The sequence below is a fragment of the Notolabrus celidotus genome, chromosome 20 (genome assembly GCF_009762535.1).
Source record: "Notolabrus celidotus isolate fNotCel1 chromosome 20, fNotCel1.pri, whole genome shotgun sequence".
NCBI classification, from domain to species: Eukaryota; Metazoa; Chordata; class Actinopteri; order Labriformes; family Labridae; genus Notolabrus; species Notolabrus celidotus.
In genome coordinates, this window is record NC_048291.1 from 16278762 (window position 1) to 16305091 (window position 26330).

Consider the following 26330-nt stretch of genomic DNA (forward strand, 5'->3'; position numbering starts at 1 on the left):
GGGAACTTTATTAAAGCAATTGTAAATGTATCTAATTCACCTCAGAACTGTACATAAGATTCAGTTTTTACTGATGATAAATTATTTTCATGCCTTGTGTTTATCTGTCCAGGGTCCTGCAGGTCTGAAAGGAGGAGAGGGTCTACCTGGTATTGCAGGACTCATTGTAAGTCAGATTTTAAATTGCTTCTTGCCAATTCATGATCTCTGTTCAGCTTCTATGGTATATAGTATACTAGGACTTATGAAGCAGCAGGCTGTTTCCATGGTGATCAGTGATCGTGACCACCACATCAAATCAAAGAGTGAGTCACGTGACACACTCACCTCACCTCTCTATCTCCTCTTATCTCCAGGGTGCACCAGGAGAGAGGGGACCTGCTGGGCCAGCAGGTGCTATAGGCCAGCCTGGACGGCCCGGTGGGGTGGGCCCTGCTGGGCCGATGGGAGAGAAAGGCGAACCAGTAAGAACATTGTTAATTTTGTCTCTTAGGCATCGGTGTGTACTAACACATACTGTACCATCACCTCCCAGTTGAGGTGATAAACAACATGTGCTCTCGCTTTGGAATGTGTCATTATGAGACACAGAGCAGGAGAGAGGTAAAGGACACAGAAGGAGCAAGGGAGGGAAAAAATATGAATGTGATCAAGCAGGCTTTCTTGGGTTCCTTCCTGGTGTGATACATTAATCAATGTGTCATGCTGCTATATGAGGATAATAAGTATTATAGCATTTGCTAGAAGTGTGCTGTTTTCTCATCTGTTCCCAAGGGAGAGAAGGGGCTTGTGGGGCCAGCTGGGCATGATGGGGAGTTGGGACCTGTAGGACTGCCAGGATCTGCAGGATCTCTTGGGCCGCCAGGAGAGGACGGAGACAAGGTAGTTACACACTCAGTGAGCATGTACTGCAGCGCTGCTGTAAAGTGCTTGCTGATTTAGCCTGTTTGTGTCCGTGTATGTTTACATGTGTGCTTTTTTCCCTCACAGGGAGAGACAGGAGGACCAGGCCAGAAGGGCAGCAAAGGAGACAAAGGAGAATTTGTGAGTATGGATTTTATGTTAAATTTATCATCAACCAATATCAGCAGGAAATAGGAGACTAACTGCTTATAATTAATCGCTGTAATAACTTTTTGCATGGACAATGCATCCTAGTGAAATAAGGGGTGGCTGTGGCGCACTGGTAGAGTGGGTCGTCTCTCAATTGGAAGATTGACTGTTCAATTGCAGCTCCTGCAGTCGCATTCCCAAATGCCAGTTGGCAAGACACTGAACCCCAAATTGAATGAGATGAGTTAATGCTGATGATCCCCATCTATAGCATACTCTGCCATCAGTGTTTAAATGTGGTGTGAATGGTGAATTAGAAGAGCAGTGTGAAGCAGATAAAGCGGTCAGAAAGACTAGAAAAGGGTTTTGTAAGTACAAGTCTATGTATGATAACCAGATGTATTTTATCATGTCCTCTACAGTCTGTAGTATTGAACTGTCACTCTGCTTTTCCAGGGACCCCCAGGACCTTATGGAATTCAAGGCCCAGTAGGCCCACCAGGACTGCCAGTACGTTCCAGATTTAAAAGATCTGTTGTATAATAAGTTTGCTTGGGTTGTTTATTGGTGACAGAGCTGAACTGTCTCTGAATATTTCAGGGAGCAGATGGTGAGCCAGGTCCTCGTGGGCAGCAGGGAATGAATGGACAAAAAGGAGATGAAGGACAACAAGGCTTTAAGGGGGGATCGGGTCCTTCTGGACTACAGGTACAGATTAATATTGTGTTTGGAGCTGCCTGTATCTTCATTAATTTCACATTTATATTTTTCAATTTCATGTCTGAGAGCACATTAATCACCATATCCACATTTGTAGGGAATGCCAGGTCCACCAGGGGAGAAGGGAGAGAGTGGGCATGTTGGCGCAATGGTGAGTACTGCTTAGCGATATAAGCATGTTCAACACTCATCCCCGGTCCACTTCGGTTGTCAGTTTCAGCCTCCGTTCTCTTCTCCACTCCATTTCCTTTTATGTCTCTATACTTAACTGCATGAGCCAAACTATGACTTTGACTTGTCTTACTGTTGTCTGATGTTTTTTCACGGTCTGGGTAGGTATTGGTATATTATCCCTGTTTATGATTTGTAAAGCTCTTTAAACTTGAATCTCTGCATTAATATGTCACTAACCACCACTAATGATTACAGAGAAATGTGTTAGTTATTATCTGACAGTAACTTGAGGGGAAGGGTGGGGACAAAATGCAGCATGGAAGCACAGAGTTAATCCAGGACAGGCCTGGCCTCCTAATGCTCACCCACTTCACAAAGTTTGCAAATCCTTGTAACAATTTTCAATAACCTCTTACATTTAAAAAACCTCAAACTTCAGGCAGTGATCTTGAGGGGAGGACTGATTCACTCAGGTTCCTAATGAGTCCCACTATCATTACGGCCAGTCTAGTGTGAGGCTGTTGCACAAAAATAAAATCAACCTATTAGGATAAATACAATTAGGTAGTCCGCCCAGAGACTGTTTCCTTTGTAATAACTTTAACAACTCTAGGCAACTGACAATCAGCCTCACATGTCAAGGAAATGAGGAAAGCAGTTTCTTTGTGTTTTGCCAACAATTGAGTTTTCTACTTAACTTGTCAAAACAATGGCAGCAAAATGCTTGACATATATTATTGGCCATTCTCTGCTACAGGTAGGTATCCTAGCGAGCTGTGCCAGCAAGTCAGCGTGAAAATGTCAGAGCACTAGAAAAGGAACATTTAATTTAATGTCTTTAATAAAGTTCAGACAAATCACAGTTATGACATAATGACACTTTTAACAACTGAACAATGGTTACACTTAGTCGGGGTTGAACTCTAGGTCAAAGCAAATAACATTTAACTGCTAAGTAGCTCTCCTTAGCAGTGTATGCCAGGCAAACTTGTCAGCCTCATTACCACAGCATGTAAGACACACTAGGTTATTTTTCTGACTATTATAAAATACAGTATTTACAGACTCTCCAGTCAACTGGTGTCATTTTTTCTGTTCCTCCCATCTCTATAGTGTGTCTGTCTGCATTAGCTGTGTCTTCCTATTATCTTATACAATTACATCCATATAATGAGTGCGAAAAGACAGAAAGCCTTTTAACAATCTCAACAGATCTTTTCTGCATGTGGTGGATCTCCTAAGATAAATGTGAATGATAATACAGACCCTGAATTCATTACCGAGACAGACTGTCCCAGAGAAAGAAGGAGTGGTCCTGTGTGTTAAAGGAAGAAAAAGATAAAAAAAGAAAAAGAGAGAGGGTGACAGAGAGGAGGCAGTGGAGCAATGGAGTGTAAGGAAGAGGCGGGGCACTAATTGTGAGCAGGAAGACGGTGTGACAGCTGCTAATCAGATTAGCCTCAGCCATGGCTGTCTAATGAGCATCCTCCTTTGTGACAGTCATCTCACAACGCTGTCAACCATGAACACACGCTCAACAAGATTCTCTATAGCCCCTTTACTCTGCAGCCAGATTAGGGAGGGAATGCATCAGAATGAAACCAAAACAAAAGAGAGAGGGAGAGAGAGTGAGGGAAAGAAGCAGCAAAAAAGAGGAGAGGAGAGGAGAGGAGAGATGCTCAACACTCAGTGGGGAAGTTTGATTCATGTGTGAGCGTTGCGGATCACAGAATTCTCCCCTCTAATGCTCAAGTATCTCTCTGCCAGAAGGATATGTGTTTCCTCCAGTCCCACACAGTCTCTCTCTGGGCAGATTGTCTGTGTTTCTGTCTCTGTGTCTCTACAACACAAGATTCCCTCCAAGACTTCAGTGATTCAGAGCACAGCTCAACATCTACTCAACTGAAACTGAAGTCGAGCACAGCTAGGATTAATTGCTTGGTGCTCTTTTGAGCAGCACAGAAAAGTCAAATCACATATCGTCACTGCGGCTGAGAGAATATGTTCCCGCACATCACAGGCCAGAGGTTTCTTATTAATAAGAGTGAATATGTGAGGTGGGGGTGGGGTGAAGGGGAGAAAGAATCAGAGCCTCTGTCATATTGAGGGTAATGACCTGTCTGGGTGTCTTCATCATGTCACTAGGATAATGATCAGAAATACTTGGGCCGTTGCATAAGCCATCCAGCATGGGCTGATTCAAACTTCCATTTAATATAAGAGGCGCCAGCCAACCCCCAGTTCATATTCAGTTTGTTTTTCTGTGTTTTATTGATGCAGTATTTCTTTATTGCCTGCGCCGGATCCTAATGAAAACATTTCATCTTTTCTTCACAGGGGCCTCCAGGACAGCATGGCCCAAGAGGCCCTCAGGGGTCCATTGGTGGAGAGGTACAGTTTGATTCTTTTTTAACCAGAGATGTGTTTTTGAGCATTACTGTAGTGACATATAACAGAGATGACACAAGCTGTAAGTTGAAAGTGAATTTTACGACAAGGTACAATACAGCCTTTATTGTCTTTAATCAAACAAGCTTATCATTCAAACTCTATTTCAAAGTTGTGATTATTTGTTGTATCTTTATCAAAACACTTGCATAAAAAACACTTAGAAAACTGCCTTTGATTAGTTGTACTAGCATGATCAAATTAATTTGATAACTAATCAGGATTATCAGCATAATCTGTTTTTATAGTATTAAAATTGTCATCTCATTATAAATGATTTGAAACTTTGAGGTTCATTCAAGGTTGATTCCTGATGTCTTTTGAAATAACATCTCTTCAGCAAACCTATTTTATTATTATTTTTTATTCTGCAGTTTTTAAAAACTGGCTTTTACATTTGCAAATTTATAATTGTTCACACCCTGTGAGAAAACTGGAGTGCTGATATTGTCAAGTAATTATGGCAGCATGCCTTGGTGAGTCATAAAGAAAACATGTTGGTGCATCAGCTTTGGAATCAAAGGCTTTGTGCACATTTAATATAGAGTGTTATCTAGCCTCAAAGTGAACAGCAGCTTATCCTCACACAATAAAGATACTGGAAATTTTCCAGCCCTTTATATCTTCATACGCAGTCTTCTCATGAACATGTCTTGCCACAGACCTTCTTCTGGCTTTGAAAGTTGAATTATTAAACAGTATAAGAATATAATCCCAGTAAGAGAGTTATATTTACTGCTCCATGAATCATTAAGAAGTAAAAGACTATCATCAGAGGCAGTTATATTTACCTCTTGTAATGGCCGTCTCTCTACAGTCTCTCACAGTGGTCAATTATTTAGCAGCATGCTGCAGAATCTGTATGAGCCACGCTAGTGCTCCATCACAGGACGCATGGAAACACAGCTGAGTGGAGATAGTGGTATACATAAATGGATTGATACAGAAATAGCGGAAAAGAGCAAAATGGGGCAGGCTGGCTGATGTGAGGGAAGAAGTTGACAGCAGGAGCTCAGTAGTAGTGTGTGGCTGTACTCAGCTCTCATGTTTGTGCACTCTAGCGAAAAACATGCTTTTACTGGGTTTCAACTGAAACACAAAGCCCAAAACACTGACACACATGCATGCACACCGCCATGTATGCACACATACACGTTCACAAGCAAACAAATTAAATGACTGAGCGAGGGGAAATAGCTCCCACCCTACTGTGTGACTCACACACCGTCCACTGAGCAAACCTGACACTCAGTATTTCTCCTTGTGTTGTGATTATTCGGTTCCAGTTACAGTATTCTGTGAGCAGAAGTGCTGACAAACAACAACGAGAGAAAAAATCTGCACCTTGAACTTGATTCTAAAAGAATTGGATGAATATTTCAGACTTGCCCTTGTTCCATGATATTTTGGTTTTAGCTACTCTCTCTCTCTCTCTCTCTCTCTCTCTCTCTCTCTCTCTCTCTCTCTCTCTCTCTCTCTCTCTCTCTCTCTCTCTCTCTCTCTCTCTCTCTCTCTCTCTCTCTCTCTCTCTCTCTCTCTCTCTCTCTCTCTCTCTCTGCTGCAGGGTGTACCTGGGCTGCCAGGAGGAGTTGGCCAGCCTGGAATTGTTGGAGAGAAGGTCAGCATTTTCTATTAGCCACTACACAATGTGTGAATGTGCACTTAAAGTTGTATGGTCATGTTTTTGTGTGTGTGTGATGTTTTCATGTTACTGAATGTTTCTCATCTATCAGGGTGAGGATGGAGAGGCTGGAAACCCAGGGTCACCTGGAGAGACTGGCATTGCTGTGAGTTATGCTTTCACCATCTTTCCTTTCTTTTGCACTGTCTCTCGTCAACCTCTCATTGGTTGTTATTTCATATGTTCATGTCCCAGGGTCCCAAAGGCGATTTAGGGGAGAAGGGTGACACTGGCCCTCCTGGTGCAGCAGGGCCTCCAGGACCCAGAGGAACACCAGGAGAGGATGGACCCAAAGGCCACCATGTGAGTCTCCATTTCTCTGGATCAGTGGTTTTTTACTTTCAGTCATTTTCTTAATGTCATTTCATACATATGATAGTTTCTAACTCACTGCTTGTAAATATAGGGCCCTATTGGATTCCCCGGGGATGTGGGACCACCTGGAGAAGCTGGCGTTAATGTGAGAATAGTGGATTTGATTGTTTTAAAAATGTATTAAAAGTTATTCTTTCTTTTTTAATTCCTACATTTTTCATCTAGGGTGTGGATGGAGGACCAGGACCTAAAGGAGACAATGGAGAAACTGGCAAAGCAGTAAGTAGTTCTTTTTCTTACACTGACAGGATTCCAATGATTACCTGACCAAGATGAGGTCTCCTTTGTGACACACCGGATAGTTTTGCTAACTAATCATTATCTCTGTTGATATGACTCTACTAGAGTTCTGTTTAACTCAAGTCTTTATTCGGTCGGTACAGGGACCTGCAGGAGCCTCTGGAGAGCCCGGTCCTTCAGGTCCTCCTGGACGGAGGGTAGGCTTTACATTTTGTGTTCACGTGTGTTCATGCATATGCACAGTATTTCTGTATGCATGTAACAAAGTGGTCGGTTTCTCAGCTTCATTGCCACTCTCATTCACAGGGTCATATAGGTGCTGCAGGGAAAGAAGGGAAGCAGGGCATGAAGGGAGCCAAGGTAAGGACTGTCACATTGTTGTGTTAAGTGTCTTTTTTTTCCTGCTTCGCGTCTAATGTTTGGCTGTCTTCGTCTGTCACATCACTCTCCAGGGCGGCCAAGGAACCCTGGGTCCAGTGGGTAAGACGGGCCCAGTGGGACCTCAGGGGCAGCCAGGGAGGTCTGGACCAGAAGGCTTCCGTGGCATCCCTGGTCCTGCTGTAAGTATTAACATTTTAAAAGATCCTGTTGTGACAGAGAAGCTTTATATAAGCTACATAAATACTGAAGCTGTCCCTGTTCAGTCGAAAGCAACACCATTTAAAAGAACACACAATATTTAATCATGTTAAAACATTATTTAAGTCTGCTGTAACGGTACATCTTAATTATGTTCTATTTTCAGGGGGAGCAAGGGTTAAATGGTCCACCAGGACAAACTGGACCACCAGGACCACTAGTAAGAGTCTAATATTTGACTATTAACAGAGCCTACCTAATGAAAGAGGGGATTTAAATTGTACTTATACATGTGACACTGTGAACAGGGACCGCTAGGACTTGCAGGATTAAAAGGAGACCCTGGAAATAAGGGAGACAAAGTAAGTGCTAAGCCTATGACAGAGGAAACTCACTGTCCCAGTTTAAACCCTGTGAATCAAATGTCATGAAGCATGTCTCTGTCTGCAGGGTCACGGTGGGCTGATCGGTCTAATTGGACCCCCTGGAGAACCTGGTGAGAAGGGAGACAGAGGTCTGCCAGGGAACCAGGGCACACAAGGGCCTAAAGGAGATGAGGTACACATGTCTACACAACGATGAGTCTGATTCATTCCTACACATGTTTAGGTCTTTTACTTACAACATATGTTTGTTTTTAAATCAAGGGTGTGACAGGACAACCAGGTCCCACTGGCCCACTAGGACCACCTGGACTGTCAGTAAGTTATACAGCTGCTCTAATAAAAAACATGTTTTCCTATGGCTAATGAATAAATAATTGTGTTATCAGCAACCTTACTATTCATTGGCATGCGTAGTATCATCTCAGAACATGATTCATTAATGCACCTCTTTACAAAGCCTCAAAGAAAACGAAGAAGAGGTAATATTATCTGACATAAATGTGTGCTTAAATTCTCTCTACATCAGTGTCTGCACAACAACATGTGAAATATACACCTATGGTATTCTACATTTTGTTCATGTATGCCATCTGAGTCAGGACTACAAGGTTTTCAAGGATGCAGCAGATATTTGACAGAGTTGCAAAAGTGTGTGGAAAGAGTAACAAACAGGCAGTTGAGCTTTTAGATATTGTTACTTAATTGATAAATCCATCACCAAGTATAATTATGCTATTGTATCATAACTTTGTTGCACACTGGCCACATCAGTGGTACTCAATGATTACTTAACAAAAAGTTATTCAAGAGTGGGACCTCTAAGATTTGGCCAAAGAGTCAATCTTAGCCAGAGAGCCTTGTTTCTGTTCAGTCCATGTGTTATTATGTTATAACACATTACAGTAGTGATCTCCAGGCATGTCCTTAAGCAGGTATCTATGTTCCCGATGAATACCTGATAAGCAGTTCCTACTTGAGTTCTAAGATTTGCTCATCATCTCCTCCTCTTTACCTCCAGGGTGCGGCTGGTGAGAAAGGATCGAAGGGAGAACTGGTGAGTCCACTCATCTGTCTTGTTTACTCTCTGCCATTGCAGTGCTCACATCTCAGCCTGTGTAGCAGCTGCTAAGAACATATGCTAGAGAAGAGAGGAAAAGTGGGTTTGTTGGCTTAAATGTAGCATGCTCCATAATCATAATGCTGTTTGGTGTTTACTGCATGTCTTTGGAACTAAAAGCCTGCTGTACAGCCACGCTTCCCTTCTGAAAGATTTTTCCATTGGGCTTTTTTAATAGGATTTAGTTTTAGGGTGTGTGTGATGTTAGGACGACTACAGTGTGTCTTGAGAGCCACGGCTTTGACCACAGAGTGCTGATGCACATAGCTGGATAATCCTATAAAGCGCTGGCAATATCTGCTGGATAAAGCTGGGATTTAGCCAAGTGGTGTGAGAGGGGCTCCAGGTGAGATCAATTTGACACAAAGTTTTGTCTTTCCCTACTCCCAGGGTGGTGTTGGTCCCAGAGGAGATACAGGCCGTGCTGGCCCCCCAGGACCCCCAGTGAGTACAGCCAATGATTTGAATCATGACCCTGTCAGTGCCATTTTCATTCTCTTCCTTTCCCTTTCACCTCTTTCTCACCTCTCTTGCTCTCCCTTCAGGGACCCCCTGCAACAATGATTCAGCCCCTGCCCATGAGGGAGGGCAAACGGAAGAAACGTAGAAACTCTGATAAGGACAGAGAAGTAGCTCCACCCAGGGAGGAGGACGTAGAACTGGATATGGAGGAGCTTCTACAGGGAGATCAGCCTCTGGAGGATGCTGAAGGAATGGAAGAAGTCTTTGCCATCCTATCTTCCATGAAAACCGATGTGGAGGTCATGAGGAGACCCCTAGGAACTTTTGAAAGTCCTGCTCGGACCTGCAAGGAGCTCATGATGGTCCAGCCCAGCTATAAAGATGGTAAGCAAATACATGTTTCTTAATTAATGCCTATTTTAACATCTTTAAACATCACAAATCAGCATCCATTGCCTTTATGCAACTTTTTTTGCGTTTTTCTTTTTTGTCATTGTTTAAGCTGCATGCGATCATCTTGTTACCCTAGATGTCTTCATTTTATCCACATCTGCTACTTGATTGATGTCTTTTCTCTGTGCACTCTGAAGGGGACTACTGGATTGATCCTAACCAGGGCTGTCACCGAGACTCCATCAAGGTCTACTGTAACTTCACAGCTGATGGAGAAACATGTCTCTACCCTGACAAGAGGATTGAGATGGTGAGTCTCCAATCTCCCACTGTCAGCCTTTACAAAGCCGACATCGTCATATCATATCAGAGCACAGATCACTCCCTCTATCCCTCGAGCCCTAAATTTGACTAAGCATCCTCTCTCTCTCCTGCTGTGTGCATAGGTGAAATTAGCAGCCTGGAACAAAGAGAAGCCAGGAAGCTGGTACAGCCAGTACAGGAAAGGAAAGCAGGTACAGAGTGTAAAAAAAGCTTACATCCTACCATTACTCTCAGCTGGCTCCAAATGCCAGCCAGTTCTCAGCTGCATTACTCATCTTAATTGTGAATGATATTCATGCTCGTGGTTTAGTATTTAGCATTTCTAAGAGTGTTTGTCCATCCATGTGCAAATGACAGCATGTGAGTGTATTTTGTTTATTTGTCAATTTGCATGTCTTATAATTCAGTATTAATATATTCAATCATTTGCAAAAAAGAGAGCTGATTTGATGTTGCCAGCAGCTGATTTCAGCAGTCCGGATGACTCACACAAAGCAGCTCTGTCTCATCGACTCGCATTCAGGGCAGCACACTCAGAGCGCTGGCCTTTCATGTGCACCTGATCAGATGTCTCATAACCCTCTCAGATAACCAGGGAGCTGCCAGCACAACTGCAATATCCTGAATTTCTCACTCTGAGCCCTTGAATCTTATACGTTTTTCCTTTAATGTTCTCTGTTTTTAATTCTGAAGAAAAGCTGTGGTAGCTTTTTGACCCTTCCTTACATAAACCCCTGTATAAGAACATATCAGGAGATTTAGAAGGTCATGTTTTCTTTGACAGATTATCGGCTCTGGCATGTTTTTGGGGACTTAATCTTTCAGAGAAAATCAGTTCTTGTGCATTATCACAGATATTCTGTGATTTATAGAATATTCTGTTTTAAACTTGTGGCTGTAAAATATAATATATTTCTCTGCTGATGGAATGCCTGTGTCTGTGTCTAGTTCTCCTACGATGACAGGGATGGGAACCCTGTATATGTAGTTCAGCTAACCTTCCTGAAACTACTGAGTGCCACGGCCAAGCAAAGCTTCACCTACACCTGCCAGAACTCAGCTGGCTGGTTTGACAGCACCACCCGCTCCTACCAGCATGCCCTCCGCTTCAGGGGCAGCAACGACGAGGAGCTGACACAAGCCAAAAGCCCCTTCATCAGCGCAGTGCATGATGGATGCCAGGTCAGTGCAGGATTATGCCAGGGGAATAAGAATGAGCCTAATGATACTAATGTGTTTATCAATGGCGGTACTTTGATAATAAGTAGGTAGCCACTTGAATAACTCACTTGAATAGGCCAGAAATTGGCGATAACTACTTGGTCAAATTAAGCTAAGCTAATTCTAACAAAAGTTTTGATTTTTCTCTTTCAGTCCCGCAAAGGTCAGGAAAGGACAGTTCTGGAGATTGACTCCACGGCAGAGCTGCTGCCTATTATAGATGTGGCTCCAGCAGACTTTGGCAACAGTAACCAGAAATTTGGATTCCAAGTTGGACGAGTTTGCTTCAATGGTTAACATCACACCAACAAAGAACCAAAAATAAGGACCTTGACAGCGGGTTTTAGTGAGAAAAACTGGACTTAAACTGCAGTAATATTTATTATATTCTGTTCCTGTATGTGGTTGGTTTGTGGTATGTTATTTCAGACTCTTCCACAGCCAGTGAAATAGGTTCTATGGCTTTACAACAATGAGAAGAATGTCAAGAATGAGGACATGCAACAGTGTGAACAGAGCACATTTACCAAAGGGAAACATTACAGTTAGATGTATTTAATTGTATTTAAGTGTTTTTTTTATCTCACTGTTTGAGTGTGCTGTGTTCTCTAGAATAATGTGGATTGCACCACTTGACATAAACAAGTCCAATCTGTCCCATCACAGAAAAGAATAGTGTGCTGTTGTGTTCTGTTGGATCAGTGCGACTCATCAGACTATGGATGAACTAGTTGCTACCTAATGTGCCCATGACAAGTAAATCAGAGATGTTGTCTGACTCATTTGCATGCTCAGATTTCACAGTAATGACAGTTGCATTGCAGTTGTGAACTAGCCAAGCATATTAATTCCACACAAGCGAAGTAATTAATTTCCTGTGTGCAGGAATGATAAATTGTCCTTTTTACCCTTCAACTGCAGTTTGCTCAGTGAATTACGTTGATTAGTATTCAATAGGCGTAGCTAGTTATTGAACCCAACACTTACTTGAACGGATAAGGTTGCTTCCTTTATTGGACAGCCTCCCTCCTTGGGCTTTTTGAGCCCTCTATGTTTCCAAGGACTACAGTCCTGTCAGACTAACATCCTTCCTACTGTGGTATTTACTTGCTGTGACACACCTCAGCAACTAGGTTAGGGCTATTTCAGGGCAAGAATTAATAGCATGCTGATTAAAAATGTTCTCCAGTCTAGTCTTGCAGTTCTTTATACTAGGAGACGTATCACGCAGCTCTTGAAAGCATTTTGTAACTGCTGACATAACCTGTATTCACTTCTCTGGCCTGTTCAAAGGGTTTTTTCCTCTTTTATTTTTTCATATGTTGGAATTTGAACAGAATTATGTGGCTGTGCGTTTGACATGATTTGCTCTTCAGTGGTGCTAAAGATGATTCTGTTTTTTATGTCACTGTGTTTGTGTGTCTCTGTGGGCAGGATTATAGGGCGAGAGAGGGAGAGAGTTATTGCTCTTTCAGCAGCACAAAACACCCTCAGAGGCTTGGGACTAGTCTACTGTGTTTTTTGCACATCTTCTGGCTGATTGTGCCAATTTCACAGGGCCAGTGAAAGGAGGGCAGGGATGGTTCAGAGCAATGTTGTTGCTTTAAAGGGAAAATCCATTCTTAAACTGAATTCACATTTCGCTGTTCCACTGACTTTAAACAGTAAGTCTGCCTTCTACAAATACAGACAACTGTGAACCATCAAATTACTCCACACTGGAGTTACTGATGTCATCAGGAAACATTTTGAGGACTGATCCATTAGGATTTTTTGTTTTTGCCTTATTCAATTTACCATTTAAAATGTAGAGCGGTGAATCAGACTTAGTCCTCACATCCCTGTTAAATGACCGTGGGTGCCATTATAGTGCCGTGTTATTCTATTATTCACCGTCCGAGAAGCAGCTCCAGGATTTGCTTTTCAATGAAGTTACTACGACAGTCTATTTCTGCCTATGGGCTTAAATGAACTCTTCAAATAAAAAAAGAGCTGGGAAATATCACTGAAACAACAAATGTATGCAATTCTGTTTTATTGTTGATTTTCCTTTAAGCAAATGACATTTCTCACTGCTCTGCTCTGTCTGCATCCTCCAACTCAAACAGTGGACGGTCCATCCAGTACTTGTCATTTTGCAATTAACTCCTGCTGTTCTATTTGTTTCATAGTATTTAAGCAATCCTGTCATTAACCCCCCTCCTTCTGTCCAATCCTGTGCTGCCCCTCCTGTGTATAGTGTTTGTTGTACTAATTTTATATAGTGTACAGTTATTCTGAGGACTTTATGAGCAGTTACCATTTGCCTGTATGCAAAACAAATGCATCTGTCAAAATTTGACCAATAAATTAAAATAAATAAGAAATCTGTCATCCTTCGTGTTTTCCTCTCCAGAACGATGTGGGCGGGTTTGAACAAAGACCAGGAGAGCATGTAGTCGTTCTCAAAGTCCAGTCAGGGTGTAATAGACAAACAAGGCTCTTCATTACAAACAAGCTCTGCAACATTCGCTCAACAAGCTTGCAATCAGCATCCCCACACAGCCGATGTAATCAACTCTGATTTGCTCTCCAGTTCATTTATTTCAATTAGCTCTGTTTCAGTCCTCATGGGGGAGGAGGGGAGTAGTCAGAGGGGCAGAGAAGAGGATGGTCTGGAAAAAGGCTTGGGATAAAAAATGCAGCAGAGGAGATGTGCCCTGGTGGATGTAGCAAGAGCTGTTCTTAAGGATATTTATGTGAGTTAGAGAGAAAAGACAAAAAGTAAATAGTAAAAGTCCCAGTGATTACTTTATTTTTCACCAGTGTCTGACTTTGTGTTTAAAACAATTTCACCATACCCGTTTACACACACTCCCGCTCCCTGCCTACTTATCTCTGTTGCTACCACAAACACACAATAATTGCTTTTTGCTCTGTTCACACAGACTCAAGCACACACACAACACGTACATGTACACACACTATCTAAAGCCTATTCTCTCTCACATTTAAGTACAAGGCGCTCATCCCCTTTGGGGCCTGATGTTCAAGGTTAGCGTCAATGGCAGAATAAAGGTTACCATGTTTTTTTTCCTCCTTTTTCTCCTCTTCCACTCAATTGAATTTTAACCACACTAAGCTCTCGACCAGGAAAGGTCATCGGTTCCCACTACCTCGGAATAATGATCAAGCAGAAGAGCAGTCTGACTATCAATATGGTATTTCCACACTTCTGTGCCCTTTTCCTGAGCTCACATTCCAATCTCAAGTGCCCACCATGTCCGTGACATTGTGTCTCCAAAGTCCTCTATTTCTTCTTCAACTGAGAGTTCAACCTTTGTTCGATAGCTCAAGTGCAGTGCTGCTATCACCACATTTTCTCTTGAGAGCAGAAAGACTTGAGATAGAGTTATATATGAGGGATATAAGTATCAATCATGATCAATTTTTGGATATGTTAATGATCAATTATCGATGCATCATTAAAAAAAATGTAAACGTTTTCCATGTCAAAAACAATGCCAAATGGTTTTTTTTGCTCACTTTGTCCAGTTTTCTGTCTGCTCGTTCTTAATGAGAAAAATAAGCATGTGAACGTGGTCAGGTGTCAGCCGGGAGTGCAACCGGGTCATAATCAGTCCGGCGGCAGAGAAAAAAAGCACTCATAGAGACCTGTCACTCAGCCGCAGCCCCGAGCTGAGCGTCTCCGCTGTGCACAACACCTGTAGTCAGCTGATTCACATCGAAACATGCTTTAAACTTAAAACAATTCCCTGATAGCTGAACGAAATATGAGACCACATGATGTTTGTTCCACTTGATAGTAAAATCAAAACAAAAAAATAGGTTCAAGTAAGTTCTTTATAACAATTAATCGATAATCGATTAATTGACATCCCTAACGAGAATGAACCCTCAGAATTGAATGGTCGAACATGAAAATCATTTGGATTTTGGTACACAGTCTCTGCAGTGGACACAGATAAACCAGCTTGAAGAAAGCATCAAGAAGATCCTTCATCCTGCTGATCCTGGAGCTCAGTTGTTTGAAGCTTGTTGAAATCCCATAGAAATACTGTGGGCCCCCACATGAAAGTGTTGGTATATATTCACAACTATGAACATTCACCAAACATAAAACAAAGCTGGATTGATCTCTGTCAAATAAATTCAGAGCAAAAAGAAATAAAATGATCCAAATTGATGCATTTTTTTCTCTAATTCTCATATCAGGGATCACAAGCTGGTGGTTCACTTACAACTTTTTTCTTATGTCTTTCTTTGAAAAAAGCACAATTTTTCACAGCATAGCCAACATTTTATGTAAGTGGAGCTTAAAAAGTTGAGTTTTTATACCAAACAGAAAGGATTGCTGGACTTTGTGTAGATAATTGGGGGCATGGTCTTTTGAAGACACTGTCCCATTATTCCTTTGTCTTTTAATAGTAACTAGACTGTTGTACAATCTTTGCAGTATCTCTTCCGCTGTATCTGGCATTAGGTGGGTTTACATGACACCTGCTAATCAGATTAGAATTGGAGGAATGGCCAATTGGAACAAAAATGACATATATAAACACTTAAATCAGAATAAAACTGCGGATTGGAATTTTAGGCAGCATTATATGGGGTGGTATATTTATTTTCTTTATACATTAAAAAGCCATTTATTCTGTTGGCAGATGTTTTGCGCATGCTTTTTCTCATCTATCTGAACACTTTGAAGCAACATGGTGGTTTGAAACTGATCATGAAATGAAAAGAGGGTCCAGGAGAAACAATGATCCCTCCAAAAAAAATGATTAGCTTCTTGCCTTCCCCTCTGTGTTGTCCCCAGAAGTAATAAAGATCCGTTTTGTAGTGATGATAAGATGACTCCTAAAGCTACTAATCTGCACAACAACTGAACGACCTCAATGTCCTGTATGGTGCGGTACAATGTCATATTGGCGGGTGAGATTTTTTCCGGAACGATTTTATTTGGAATAGCAAATAATGTAAATGTAAATCCACCTATGACACACCAAATCTGATGCTCTGTCATCTGAGAACATCATCTATGATAAATAGATACAGATTATAAACTTTGAAAGCTACAATGTATTGGTTTGAAAATGTTTGCTGTAATTTCAAAGCCACTCTGCATTGCTGTTCAATCTTCTTTTACCAAGGCTTTGAACAGAGCTGTTGGTCTTCACTTGGAATGATAAGCTACTTTTAGGCTCGGCAGTCCATTAGTGTAAGCAACAGGCAGGAGGATCCTCAGATGCTGCATATTTGAAACAAAATTGTCTCTCTTATTCCATCTCCTTCTCTGTTCTCTCCTGCTCTTTTCACATTTCTGTCTGATTATTCTGGATTTGAAAATATTTGAAATGTTTCTTTGTTGTTTTCTGAACTGTCTTGTCTTCCTCATATACTCCCTCTGTAGTTTTCTTTGCCCTCAGCTCCCCTCCTGTGACATTGATTGTAATGAAGCTGAGCGTGTCACAACGTCACAGTGAGAAATGAGAAAATTAAAAGGACATTCAGATTAAACAGAGAGAAGCAGTGGGAATATCTACGTTTTAGTGTGTACAGGGACGTTCCCTTGGTCTGAACACATCCCCACGAAAACCCGGCTGTTCTGCCAGAGCAGATAACAGCACACATTATTTCCCACGCCACTGATGTGTGTGTGAGTGCACAAGCTGCTTTCAGGTTAGCATCTTGCTCTGTACGTGTGGCGGGGGATAACTTGGATCATGTCTAGCTTGTGCTTGTTCCTTGATGCATTGGCCTGCATATATGTCTGTGTGGGTGTGTGAAACGCTGAACATTTGCAGCTGAACAGGGCTGCTCTTATTAGTGTGCATGCAAGTGCCTCCCCTGCCACGTCCCATCCACAGCTCCTTTATCTCCGGAATAGTGGGGGGAATCATTTCCGCAGATACGTTTTCCATCAAAAGCACTTATCGACAAAGCTAACATTAGTTAAACTGTTTTAAAAAAAACATTAAGGCAAGGAGAGGGCCATAAAATCCCTGAGGGAGTTGACCAGAGCATGTGGCCATTCTGAAGACCAAGTCCATGTGTGTGTGTGTGAGTGTCAGATGATTATCAGGCAGACTGAGAGCCCAGATTCAAAAGCACAGCTTGACAACACCCCTGCCACCTCCAACACACAAACAGCCCACTCCTAATTTGCCGTCTGCTGCAGCTCTCAGCATCCACCACCACAACCACTACCGCCATGCTATCCTCACTTAACTTAGTCCCTGGTAGAAGGAGGAATGAGTTGCCTGCAAGCTCTCCCTGACAGCCAAAGTAATCAGTAGTATCTTATTTACCACAGTGGGAGAGAAATGGGGATGGGGGGGATGGAGTAGGAAAAGAGAGAAAGAAAGAAAGAAAGACACCCAGAAGACAAACCGGTGATATATGAATCACTCATGCCAATTTGAACATGTGCAACTGTTCTAAATTCAAGCAGTGAGTGTTAATGAACAAACACGGCCCTGATCAGGAGAGCAGGAAGAATTACCACATGGGATCTCTATTCAGCACAATGACACTGTGTGTGCATGTGTGTGAGAGTTTCTGATTTATTTGAGATGAGAGTAAAGGAGAGAGAGAGAGAGAGAGAGAGAGAGAGAGAGAGAGAGAGAGTGGAAGCTACATGACCCCATCGCTCAATAAAGATGATTTTTTCCCATAAATCAGACAAGGAAGCAGAGGGAGGCAGAAAGTGAGTGATTCAGCTGTGGGAGTTCACTGGCTCAGACCTCGGCTGAAAAGCCAGGGAAACTAATCGTTTCCATTCACCTCAATGAGTCTGGCTGCTCTCGTCCGTGGTCCTGAATGCAAAGACATCCTAGGTCCCCTCCTCCAGCCCCTCCACCCCCTGTTCCAGCTCTGAATGATCAATGCAGCCTGTCCTGTATCGGTTCCTGACACGGTTGTTATTCTATCACAGAGAATCAGACGTGGCAGCATTTCATGGGCACTTGGACACTTCTCATAAATCTTGCAAGGTAGAGGTGAGCTGCAGAGGAAGCAGAGCTTGTTGTGAGACCGACCGAGAAAAAACTGTTACTCAAAGCCTCACTTTATCGAAAGGATATGGACAAAATACATAGTTTGAGGTCTGAGAAGGCTGAGACTTATAGCTCTATGGCGCTAACGGCAACGATATGTTTTCTGTCAGTTGGATGAAATTGAAAATGTCATGTAATCATTGTACTTACCAGCAAAATGAATAAGCACCAGTAATCAATAGACTTGCTGAAGGGATAAAGCGCATCCTTTTCTCTCCACTTGTCGATGCAGCGTTTAAATAATGCTTTCATATGTTTCACGGTAATGAGTTAAATTGAGCCTGACTCTGCTGCTCTTAAATAATTCAGATCCCACCTGAGACATGAGGCGATATTCAGAATTCAAAAGCAGGAATTATTCCTACAGTCACTTGTTTTAGATGAAATACTTCAGAGTCGATTTTATTCTTTCCATCTAGATGTTAAGGAGAGCCAAGCCTTTTTTACTTAATTTTTACATGCACACACTCACATGGTCACACAGGAGTCACTTTGACATGATGCAGGGTGAATTCTCTGGCACAGAAGTAATAAAGGAGAGAGTTGGGGACATTGTATAACAAATAATCACGTTTTAGACTTGGATTAAGAATAAAATTGATTTGTCTTTGACAGAGGCAGTGTCCGTGAGGGAGATTATGGGGTTGTGCATAAATACATTCACCCAATTCCTCCCCCCCATCACTATGTAGAGGACTTTATGTAGAGGACTATACTGTGAGCTGATCTTCAAATATCTTCCGACACTACTCATTTTTTCTGTTATTACATTATTGCTTTTTTCCCTTCAAGCTGACTCAGAGCTTGGTTGTGACCATCTGCTAAGCATTACTTTTCAAAATGCATTGTCTGATACTTGAGTCAACAATGACGGATCCAATAATCCCACCAAGCATTTGTATAGCATTATTAAATTGCACAGTCACCATAAAGTGGACTACAGAGAGTACTGGGAGGCAGTAGGGTACTTTTTGAATCAATAGAGGACATCAAGTCGAATATTATGCATCAATCTCAGAACCCATCAGCAATCCACATCTATCAGTATGTGGCAAGGCTACAGGATATACTGTATACCTGTAGAAACAGATGCCAAATTGTCAGTAATCCCTATGTAGTAAAGTGGCAATCAGAAATGCAGAAGTGCAAAAAAAAATCCTGCTCCTGAAGGGTCCACTTGAGGCTGGCTCAAAAAAAAGTTTTTGATCAATAGCTCATTTCTCTATTTGCACACACTGTATGGGGTTAATAATTATTATGACTCATCTGTTTGAAAAATGTTAAGACTAATAGATTTGCACAATCAGTGTTGAACTGACTGACGCACCATGAGGCCTTAAGGCCCACCTCCACTTTTGTCATGTCTGTTTCTAGGTTGACCAAAAGTTTGTTTGAGTCAGGGTTCCCACTATGGTGACCATCATCGGTCGGTGTCATAACCCTGTTTTGCAGTTACATTTCCAGATGTCAACGCTGCGCATTTTTTCGTAGTACATTACATCCTTGGGAGTGGTGCCCATTTATCTGTTTCAAGTATCAGTTCAACAGTAGACAATAAGTTAAACAGAGGCTTCACTCTGGCGTATTTTAGCAGTATGAGCTGAAAATGAAAGTTTTTTACTCGCAGTTAATTCCTCTTTTTAGATTATTATTATGAGCTTTTGGTGCCTGAAGATAGGACAGTGGACAGAGTAAGAAATTGGGAAAGAGAGTGGTGGATAACGTGGTAAGGGCAACAGGGTGTATTTTAACCTGGGCCACTGCTTCAAGTACTACGCCTGAGATGCACCATTTAAAGGTACAGTGTAGCAGCATTTAGCAGAATAGACCAGGTAGGGATGGAGTACAATTTTCCTCAGTATGTTTACATTTGTTTACGATCTCCTGAATAAACATTGTTTTGTTTTTGTACCTTAGAATGAGCCTTTCATATCTTCATAAGGAGTGGGTTCCCTTCCACAGAGGCCGCCATTTTACACTGAAGTAGAAGAAGAGGAAGGGAGTGGCAAAAATGATCGTTTGATGATGTAATATAAGAACTTGATAAATCAAGTATCATACTTATTATGCATCACAGGAGCTTCTTGTCGCTATAGGCCACTGTCACTTCTAGCATTCCACCAAAGGGAGGGTGAGTAAAGGGACATTTCGATCTACAATCTGACCGCTTGATAACGCCAAATATTCCCATTTCAACTGTACACTGTATTTTTAACTGTTTGCTTGTTGAATGGAGGTCGAATTAATTAAGTTCAAATGCATTCCAGTAGTCAGGAAACCTGACAACTGATTGGCCTTTGCACCACAGCATTGAGCAGATTTGTTGCTCAAGCTGACATTTTTCAGTTACAACAGACTGTAAGCTGCACATATATTTAGATATCTGTTTAAAGAGATTAATAAATAATCATCATACGCTGGATATCATTGTAGCAGTGTGTGTTCTGCCTGCTTTTACTCCTCACATGGACTGTCTCCCTGCATACACCAAAACCTGCTGATACGTGATTGTTCAATATTACTTGGATTACAAATGTTTTACAAGCAGAAACCAGAACTTCCCTCATCTAAAAATCCAAACCCCTGAGCACAGATCCTACGGTTTTATGTGGAATCTGTAAATAAAGATTAAATAGAGATCTATAGATCAAGTCTTTCTATGAAATCCATACCCCCCCCCAAAAAAAAAATAATGTGCTTTTTCGAATAGTGTTACACTGGTATGTATTGAATACAATAGGTTGTGTAAGTAGGCCAATATTGGTATAAGGCTGCTGTCATTGAGAAAAGTCTTCATGCTGATGTTTCATTTTCTTCAACTGTTCCACACATGGTACAGCACAAACAGGGGACTTTGGTTAAACCTCACATCTCCATCTATTTCCTCCAGGACACATCAAACAGCCATCTCTAGTCAAGTCCAACATGCATGCTTGTTTCAGCATCAGATGAAAGTGCAGCCATGTACTGATTGAATGTTTCACCATGTGAATAAACCAGAAGTGTCTCTATTCAAAATTTTACATTATAATTCTGTTGAGGATGCTGGTTCCACTGTTGTGTGTGTGTTATTTTTATATCTTTAAACACATGTAAGACGTACTGTGTGTGTCTGTGTGAGTGTGTGCTGCAGTGCTAACGAGAGACAGGGGGTTTCAGGTGCCTGTGCTTTGAGAGAGGAGGTGAGTGACAGGGCTCATGAATAGTGATGTCCGACAGCTGCTCATTAACCAGGAGACTGTCTGTCAGCCTGCAGACTGGAACAGCAGTCCTTCCCCTATGTGTACACACATTCGCACATAAACACATAGCTCATGCAGATGTATCCGTAACCAGCGCGCACAGATCAAATCTCCTTCATCTGGCTCCCTCGTGTCTTCTGTGGAGCGGGAGCCAATCTGATCTTTCCCCCCTGTGAGCGTGAGCCGGGTGTGCCGATTACCTCTGTGCTCACACTGCTCCCACTGGGGCCGGCCCCTCACTGAATATGGAAACAAGTGCCAGATGTAAATTCTGAATGAGGCCCAGAGAGCTAAAGGTACAAAAGATTAAGGCAAAGGCAGAGCCAAGAAGAACTCATGCTCTGTTTCTGAATGGTTTTAATCTATTGCTGAGAAATGTCTAAACCTCTTTTGTGTGCCTCACTTTCATTGTGACAACCTTTAAAGTTGAAATACAAATACAAGGTGACCCAGTTACTGTAGGTACGAGTGTGTGTTTCATTACTTTTATAATTGTGTCATGTTGCTTGCCAGAATAAATCTGTTTGAAATTTCCTATAGCGCAAGAAATGAAGGGACTGAAAGCCAGTGGAGGCTGTATTGTCTTAGCACACTGTGAACATACTGATTTGAAATCAGGCTAGGAATATAGTTGGACATACAGCAGCTTATCGAAGAGGATAATACCAGCTTGATGCAACAGAGGAATGTAAATTAAAAAAAAGCAGCAGCTGACCGAGACGGTATTTGCTAGGTTGATTTGAAAAATATATTTCTTTTTTTTTATGAATCAAAGGTTTGTGTCAACAGAAAATGATGAGATGAAAAAACATATTACATTTCAGAACAGGAAAGTACAGGCCATGAGGGTAAAGGCTGTCACAGTCATCTCAGAAACAAAGTATTGACAGATTTGACATGATCTTGCTTGCTGAGTGACAAATAGCAAACAGCACAGCATGTACAAAGAACATTGTTGAATCCAAGTCCCAGCTTCTGATTTTTTTCCTTTATTTCAAACACTTGGAACGAATGCTTGTAATCAAAGCTAACAACACATCTGTTTGTAGCAGAAAATAAAAACAGAAATCTCTTCCAAATATCTCACAAACAGAGCAATGACACCCAAGTTATTTATCAAACATAGCATATTAAAGTAAGAAAATCTGTATCATCATCCTCCGCAGCTGTGACAACACCACAGAGAAGATGACAGTTATTAGTTGTGTAGAAATCTGTTGTTCACTTACCTCCATTGCACAGCTTAGATTTGAAGCCTGACAAAGGCATTGCTGCATGAAAAACGGTGTAAAATGTGTTGTTTTCTATGTGCTAATTTCATTTGAACTTACTCTTCTGTGTTGTCGACTTAAAGGCATCCTATTTCAGTAGCAAGCCACTACCAGGCTATTAATCTGTGTGTTTTATATATGTAACATAAACAGCTCTGAAGAGTGGACAAATAGTTAATCAAGTAGCATTGCAGCTACCACTTTTACAGGAAAGTCTGTCTTGAAGTACTTATTGAAGTACTAATTTGAATCAGGGAAAGGATTACATTGAGGGATGCACAGATTGAGATAATCTGGCACAATTCTGAAAATAAGAGTTTAGCTGATAGCTGATTCCACTTGTCAATATCAGGTGTAACCCACAGGATAATACACTTACTGTATTGGCTGATACACCTAATGACAGACCTTGCCCAATGTTGAAAAACTGGAAAGAGATATGGCACGAAAGCGAGGCTATCAACTGCTGGAAATTGGGTTAATGCTGCTACGTAATTTAGCTAAGTTTAGGAAAATCCGACACAAACACTTATGTCGACGAAAGTTAACACTCTATTCCAAAATGTTTAGCACTTGACTTTGCTGTCAGAAAGTTTATTTCTCACTCTATTGTCGGGTGCATCACACGTGTGTTCTTCCCCCACCTGTAGCACAGCTTATTGACAGACATAATTCTAAGTCACATGCTGTACTCTATTTAGGTGCCGAAGTAATGTCTGTAGTGTTTGTAATTGCAGCTCAGTCTTCCCCTCCAGTTCATAAAGGTGTCCTTTTGTGTCCATAGTGAAATGCATATCTTCATCACTGATGAAATCAATCATTTTTTGTTTTGTTGTAGTTTTGTATTTTATGAAGCCTGCAGACCTGAACAGCTGTTGAATGCGCTGCAGTGCAGGCACAAGAACACAAAGGCCTATGTCTTATGTCTGAAAATAGTGCTAAGACGAATGGGCTTTCAGACGGTAAAGCGCTGAAAATATTCTAAAAGCATACAGCTTTATCAACATTAGTGTTTCGGTCAGAGTTCCTTAAAATTAGCTAAATTATGTGGTAGAGTTCTGAGGTTGTTAGCCCAGCTTCTGAGCCACTTTTGCAGCTCTGGTTTCTCAATAAAGGAGTGGAGCTGACTAATATCCCTTGCGCTCAATACCCTTAAGATTGACAAGTACCTCATACAGCCCCACTTTAAAAAAAAACTATCTCTTTAATATTACTACAGAAGATTCTCTGTAAGAATTGTATTTCTTTGACTGCTAATTTATTATCGTTTCAAAATAAAGAAACTATGTGAAACCTGAATAAATGCAGTTAGCAGTTGAAAGAGGACTCCTTTTCAGGGCTCACATGGCTCTGAGTAGTGGCATTCTATCAGACATTTGGCTTCAGAAGGACACCCATGTTGCCCTCTTTCATTTGGATGTCCATGTGTCACAGTGACTGGCAACAGGACATGCACTGGACTCAAACGCTAACAGAGGAGTTGGCAGTTAAAGTTAACATGCTGTTCACTTAGAACCATGATACAAAAAAAAGCATTGAAAGAGAGAGGGCATTCAGGTAAGTCAGAGTGTCTGAGACAGTGAGGCAGCAAATAAAAAATGAGAAGCAGGTTGTAGGTGTGGGCAACTCTGCAAACAGGTATCAGATCTCTTACATGCTCAAACACACATAAAGCACCGATTATCTGGCTGAGGAAACCTCGAACAGAGAGTCAAAATAACTCAGCCAGAGAGTGCTGTCATGTTATTTAACTTATTGCATGGTGTAAAATGATGACACACAGCTTTAGATATAATAAAAAAAAAACATTTTTCACTAATAGGCTACATCCCTTAAAACACAGATTACATTTTTCCACAGAACCAATTCATCTGTTAAAAGGATTGTGTTCAATTCTATCAGACATATAACTACAGTTCCAAAAATGTTGGGACACTGTGTAAAATGTGATAAGAACAGAACTTGACGGTTGGCAAATCATCTAAACCCTTTATTTAATTGAAAATACTGTAAAGGTAACATATCAATGTTTTATGTTTTATAAAGAATAATTTAATATTTGATAACAGCAGTTGGCATCAAAAAGGATTGGGACAGGCATGTTCACCATTGTGTTGCATCACCTCTTCTTTTAACAACACTGTAAACATTTGGGAACCGAGGAGAACAGTTTCTGGAGTTTTGACAGTGAAATGTTGTCCCATTCCTGCCTAATATAGGATTTCAGCTCAACATTTCAGGGTCTAATTTGTTGTAATTTTTGTTTAACACTCAAACTACCAAGGCAGTGATTTTGACTGCTTTCAAAATTTGCAACGTCATAACTTTGTTTAAGGAAAACACAAGGACCCTGACTTTTCCTAAGTGTGTGTATATTTTATTCTAACATTGTTTTATCATTAAAATTTCAAAACACAAAACAGATCTGAGTATTGCTACCTCAAATGACCAAAACAGGCAAATTGACTGAATGCTTTTTACAAGGGGTGTCATATTTCAGTATTTTTTTACATTTTCCCGCTCTTTCTCCTGCTCTATTGTTTGTTTAGTTTGTTATGCTCTGTGAAGCTAAAATCTAGCAATAGCTTCACTCAAAACCTAATGTTGTGTTCACACCAGATGCGAATAAAATCGTGAGGTGACGTGAGGTGTGACGTATGGACCAGCGGTGATTCACTCGTCTGGAATATATGGGACACTTTGATTCCATCTCTGTGCAGCTTCCCCAAACTCTGTGACTCTACATACTTTTTATGGGATCAGGAATAAACTGCAGCTCACTGAGAGGACAGAGAGTGAGGAGGATTATCTGGTGAGTTGTGAAAAACTTTGTCTGTCAGCTATCGGTTGTAGTAGGAAGTTAACTCTGCCCCCTTTAGGATAACCGGCTTCTCCATTCAATGTCCGCAAGCTCAACCTTGTTTGACAACAACAGACTGCTGTGGCGTGGGATATTCACGCATGGTAGTGGGTGGTCCCTATCTTCTTTAGAGTGGAAGATGCTGCGTACAAGAATTCCAAAAAGAATGTCTAATTTTGATTTTCCAGACCCAGGACAGTTTTCCACATCACGTCAGTACATCTTTAATGGGGCTCAAGTTTGTAAAAGTTGCTGGCATTATTCAATCTTGATTATACAGGTTCCTCAGTGCATTGTCAGTTTTAGCTTGTGTTTGTGTATGCAGCAAGCGGCAACCTCCGCTCTAAAAATATGAGTCCAATGCAGAAGTGTTAAAAACTGCAGTTCATCGAGGATCCGCTTGAGGCTGGCTCCGGAAATACCGGAAACCACATACACACCAATTAAAAAAAGCCGATATTTACAGCAGAAATAAACATGTTTACAGCCTGGTACAAAAGACAAGTGTAGTTTGGATGGCTCGTTTCTCCATCGGCTCACACTGTAGGGAGGGGGAATTTTTTTCTAACGCGACAATTTCGAAGATATTGAGATTGCGAGTCTTCTAATGAGAGAGGCACAGCTGACTAAAAGTTTAAAATGTTTATTTCTATTGGTATTAAGAAATAAAGCCGGTAAGTCTATTTGGTGACAAATTCAAACACCAAATACTGAGTTACCCCCTTG

The 26330-nt window shown here is 41.4% G+C and overlaps 1 protein-coding gene across 2 annotated transcripts in view; it reads left to right on the forward strand.

Moving 5' to 3' along the window:
• Window positions 1-11842, forward strand: part of col5a3a (collagen, type V, alpha 3a) — a 45654-nt gene extending 33812 nt beyond the window's left edge. For both annotated transcript variants that reach the window (XM_034712347.1, XM_034712348.1), the window contains 27 exons: window positions 113-166; window positions 357-464; window positions 775-882; window positions 991-1044; window positions 1510-1563; window positions 1654-1761; window positions 1871-1924; window positions 4285-4338; window positions 5960-6013; window positions 6129-6182; window positions 6272-6379; window positions 6483-6536; window positions 6617-6670; window positions 6835-6888; window positions 6998-7051; window positions 7144-7251; window positions 7437-7490; window positions 7579-7632; window positions 7721-7828; window positions 7918-7971; window positions 8675-8710; window positions 9164-9217; window positions 9319-9619; window positions 9826-9938; window positions 10075-10143; window positions 10901-11134; window positions 11327-11842. In XM_034712347.1, coding sequence (XP_034568238.1) covers window positions 113-166; window positions 357-464; window positions 775-882; window positions 991-1044; window positions 1510-1563; window positions 1654-1761; window positions 1871-1924; window positions 4285-4338; window positions 5960-6013; window positions 6129-6182; window positions 6272-6379; window positions 6483-6536; window positions 6617-6670; window positions 6835-6888; window positions 6998-7051; window positions 7144-7251; window positions 7437-7490; window positions 7579-7632; window positions 7721-7828; window positions 7918-7971; window positions 8675-8710; window positions 9164-9217; window positions 9319-9619; window positions 9826-9938; window positions 10075-10143; window positions 10901-11134; window positions 11327-11470 — 2355 coding nt within the window. In that variant the 3' untranslated portion in view covers window positions 11471-11842. The remainder of the gene's footprint in view (window positions 1-112; window positions 167-356; window positions 465-774; window positions 883-990; window positions 1045-1509; window positions 1564-1653; window positions 1762-1870; window positions 1925-4284; window positions 4339-5959; window positions 6014-6128; window positions 6183-6271; window positions 6380-6482; window positions 6537-6616; window positions 6671-6834; window positions 6889-6997; window positions 7052-7143; window positions 7252-7436; window positions 7491-7578; window positions 7633-7720; window positions 7829-7917; window positions 7972-8674; window positions 8711-9163; window positions 9218-9318; window positions 9620-9825; window positions 9939-10074; window positions 10144-10900; window positions 11135-11326) is intronic.
• Window positions 11843-26330: the final 14488 nt, after the last annotated feature.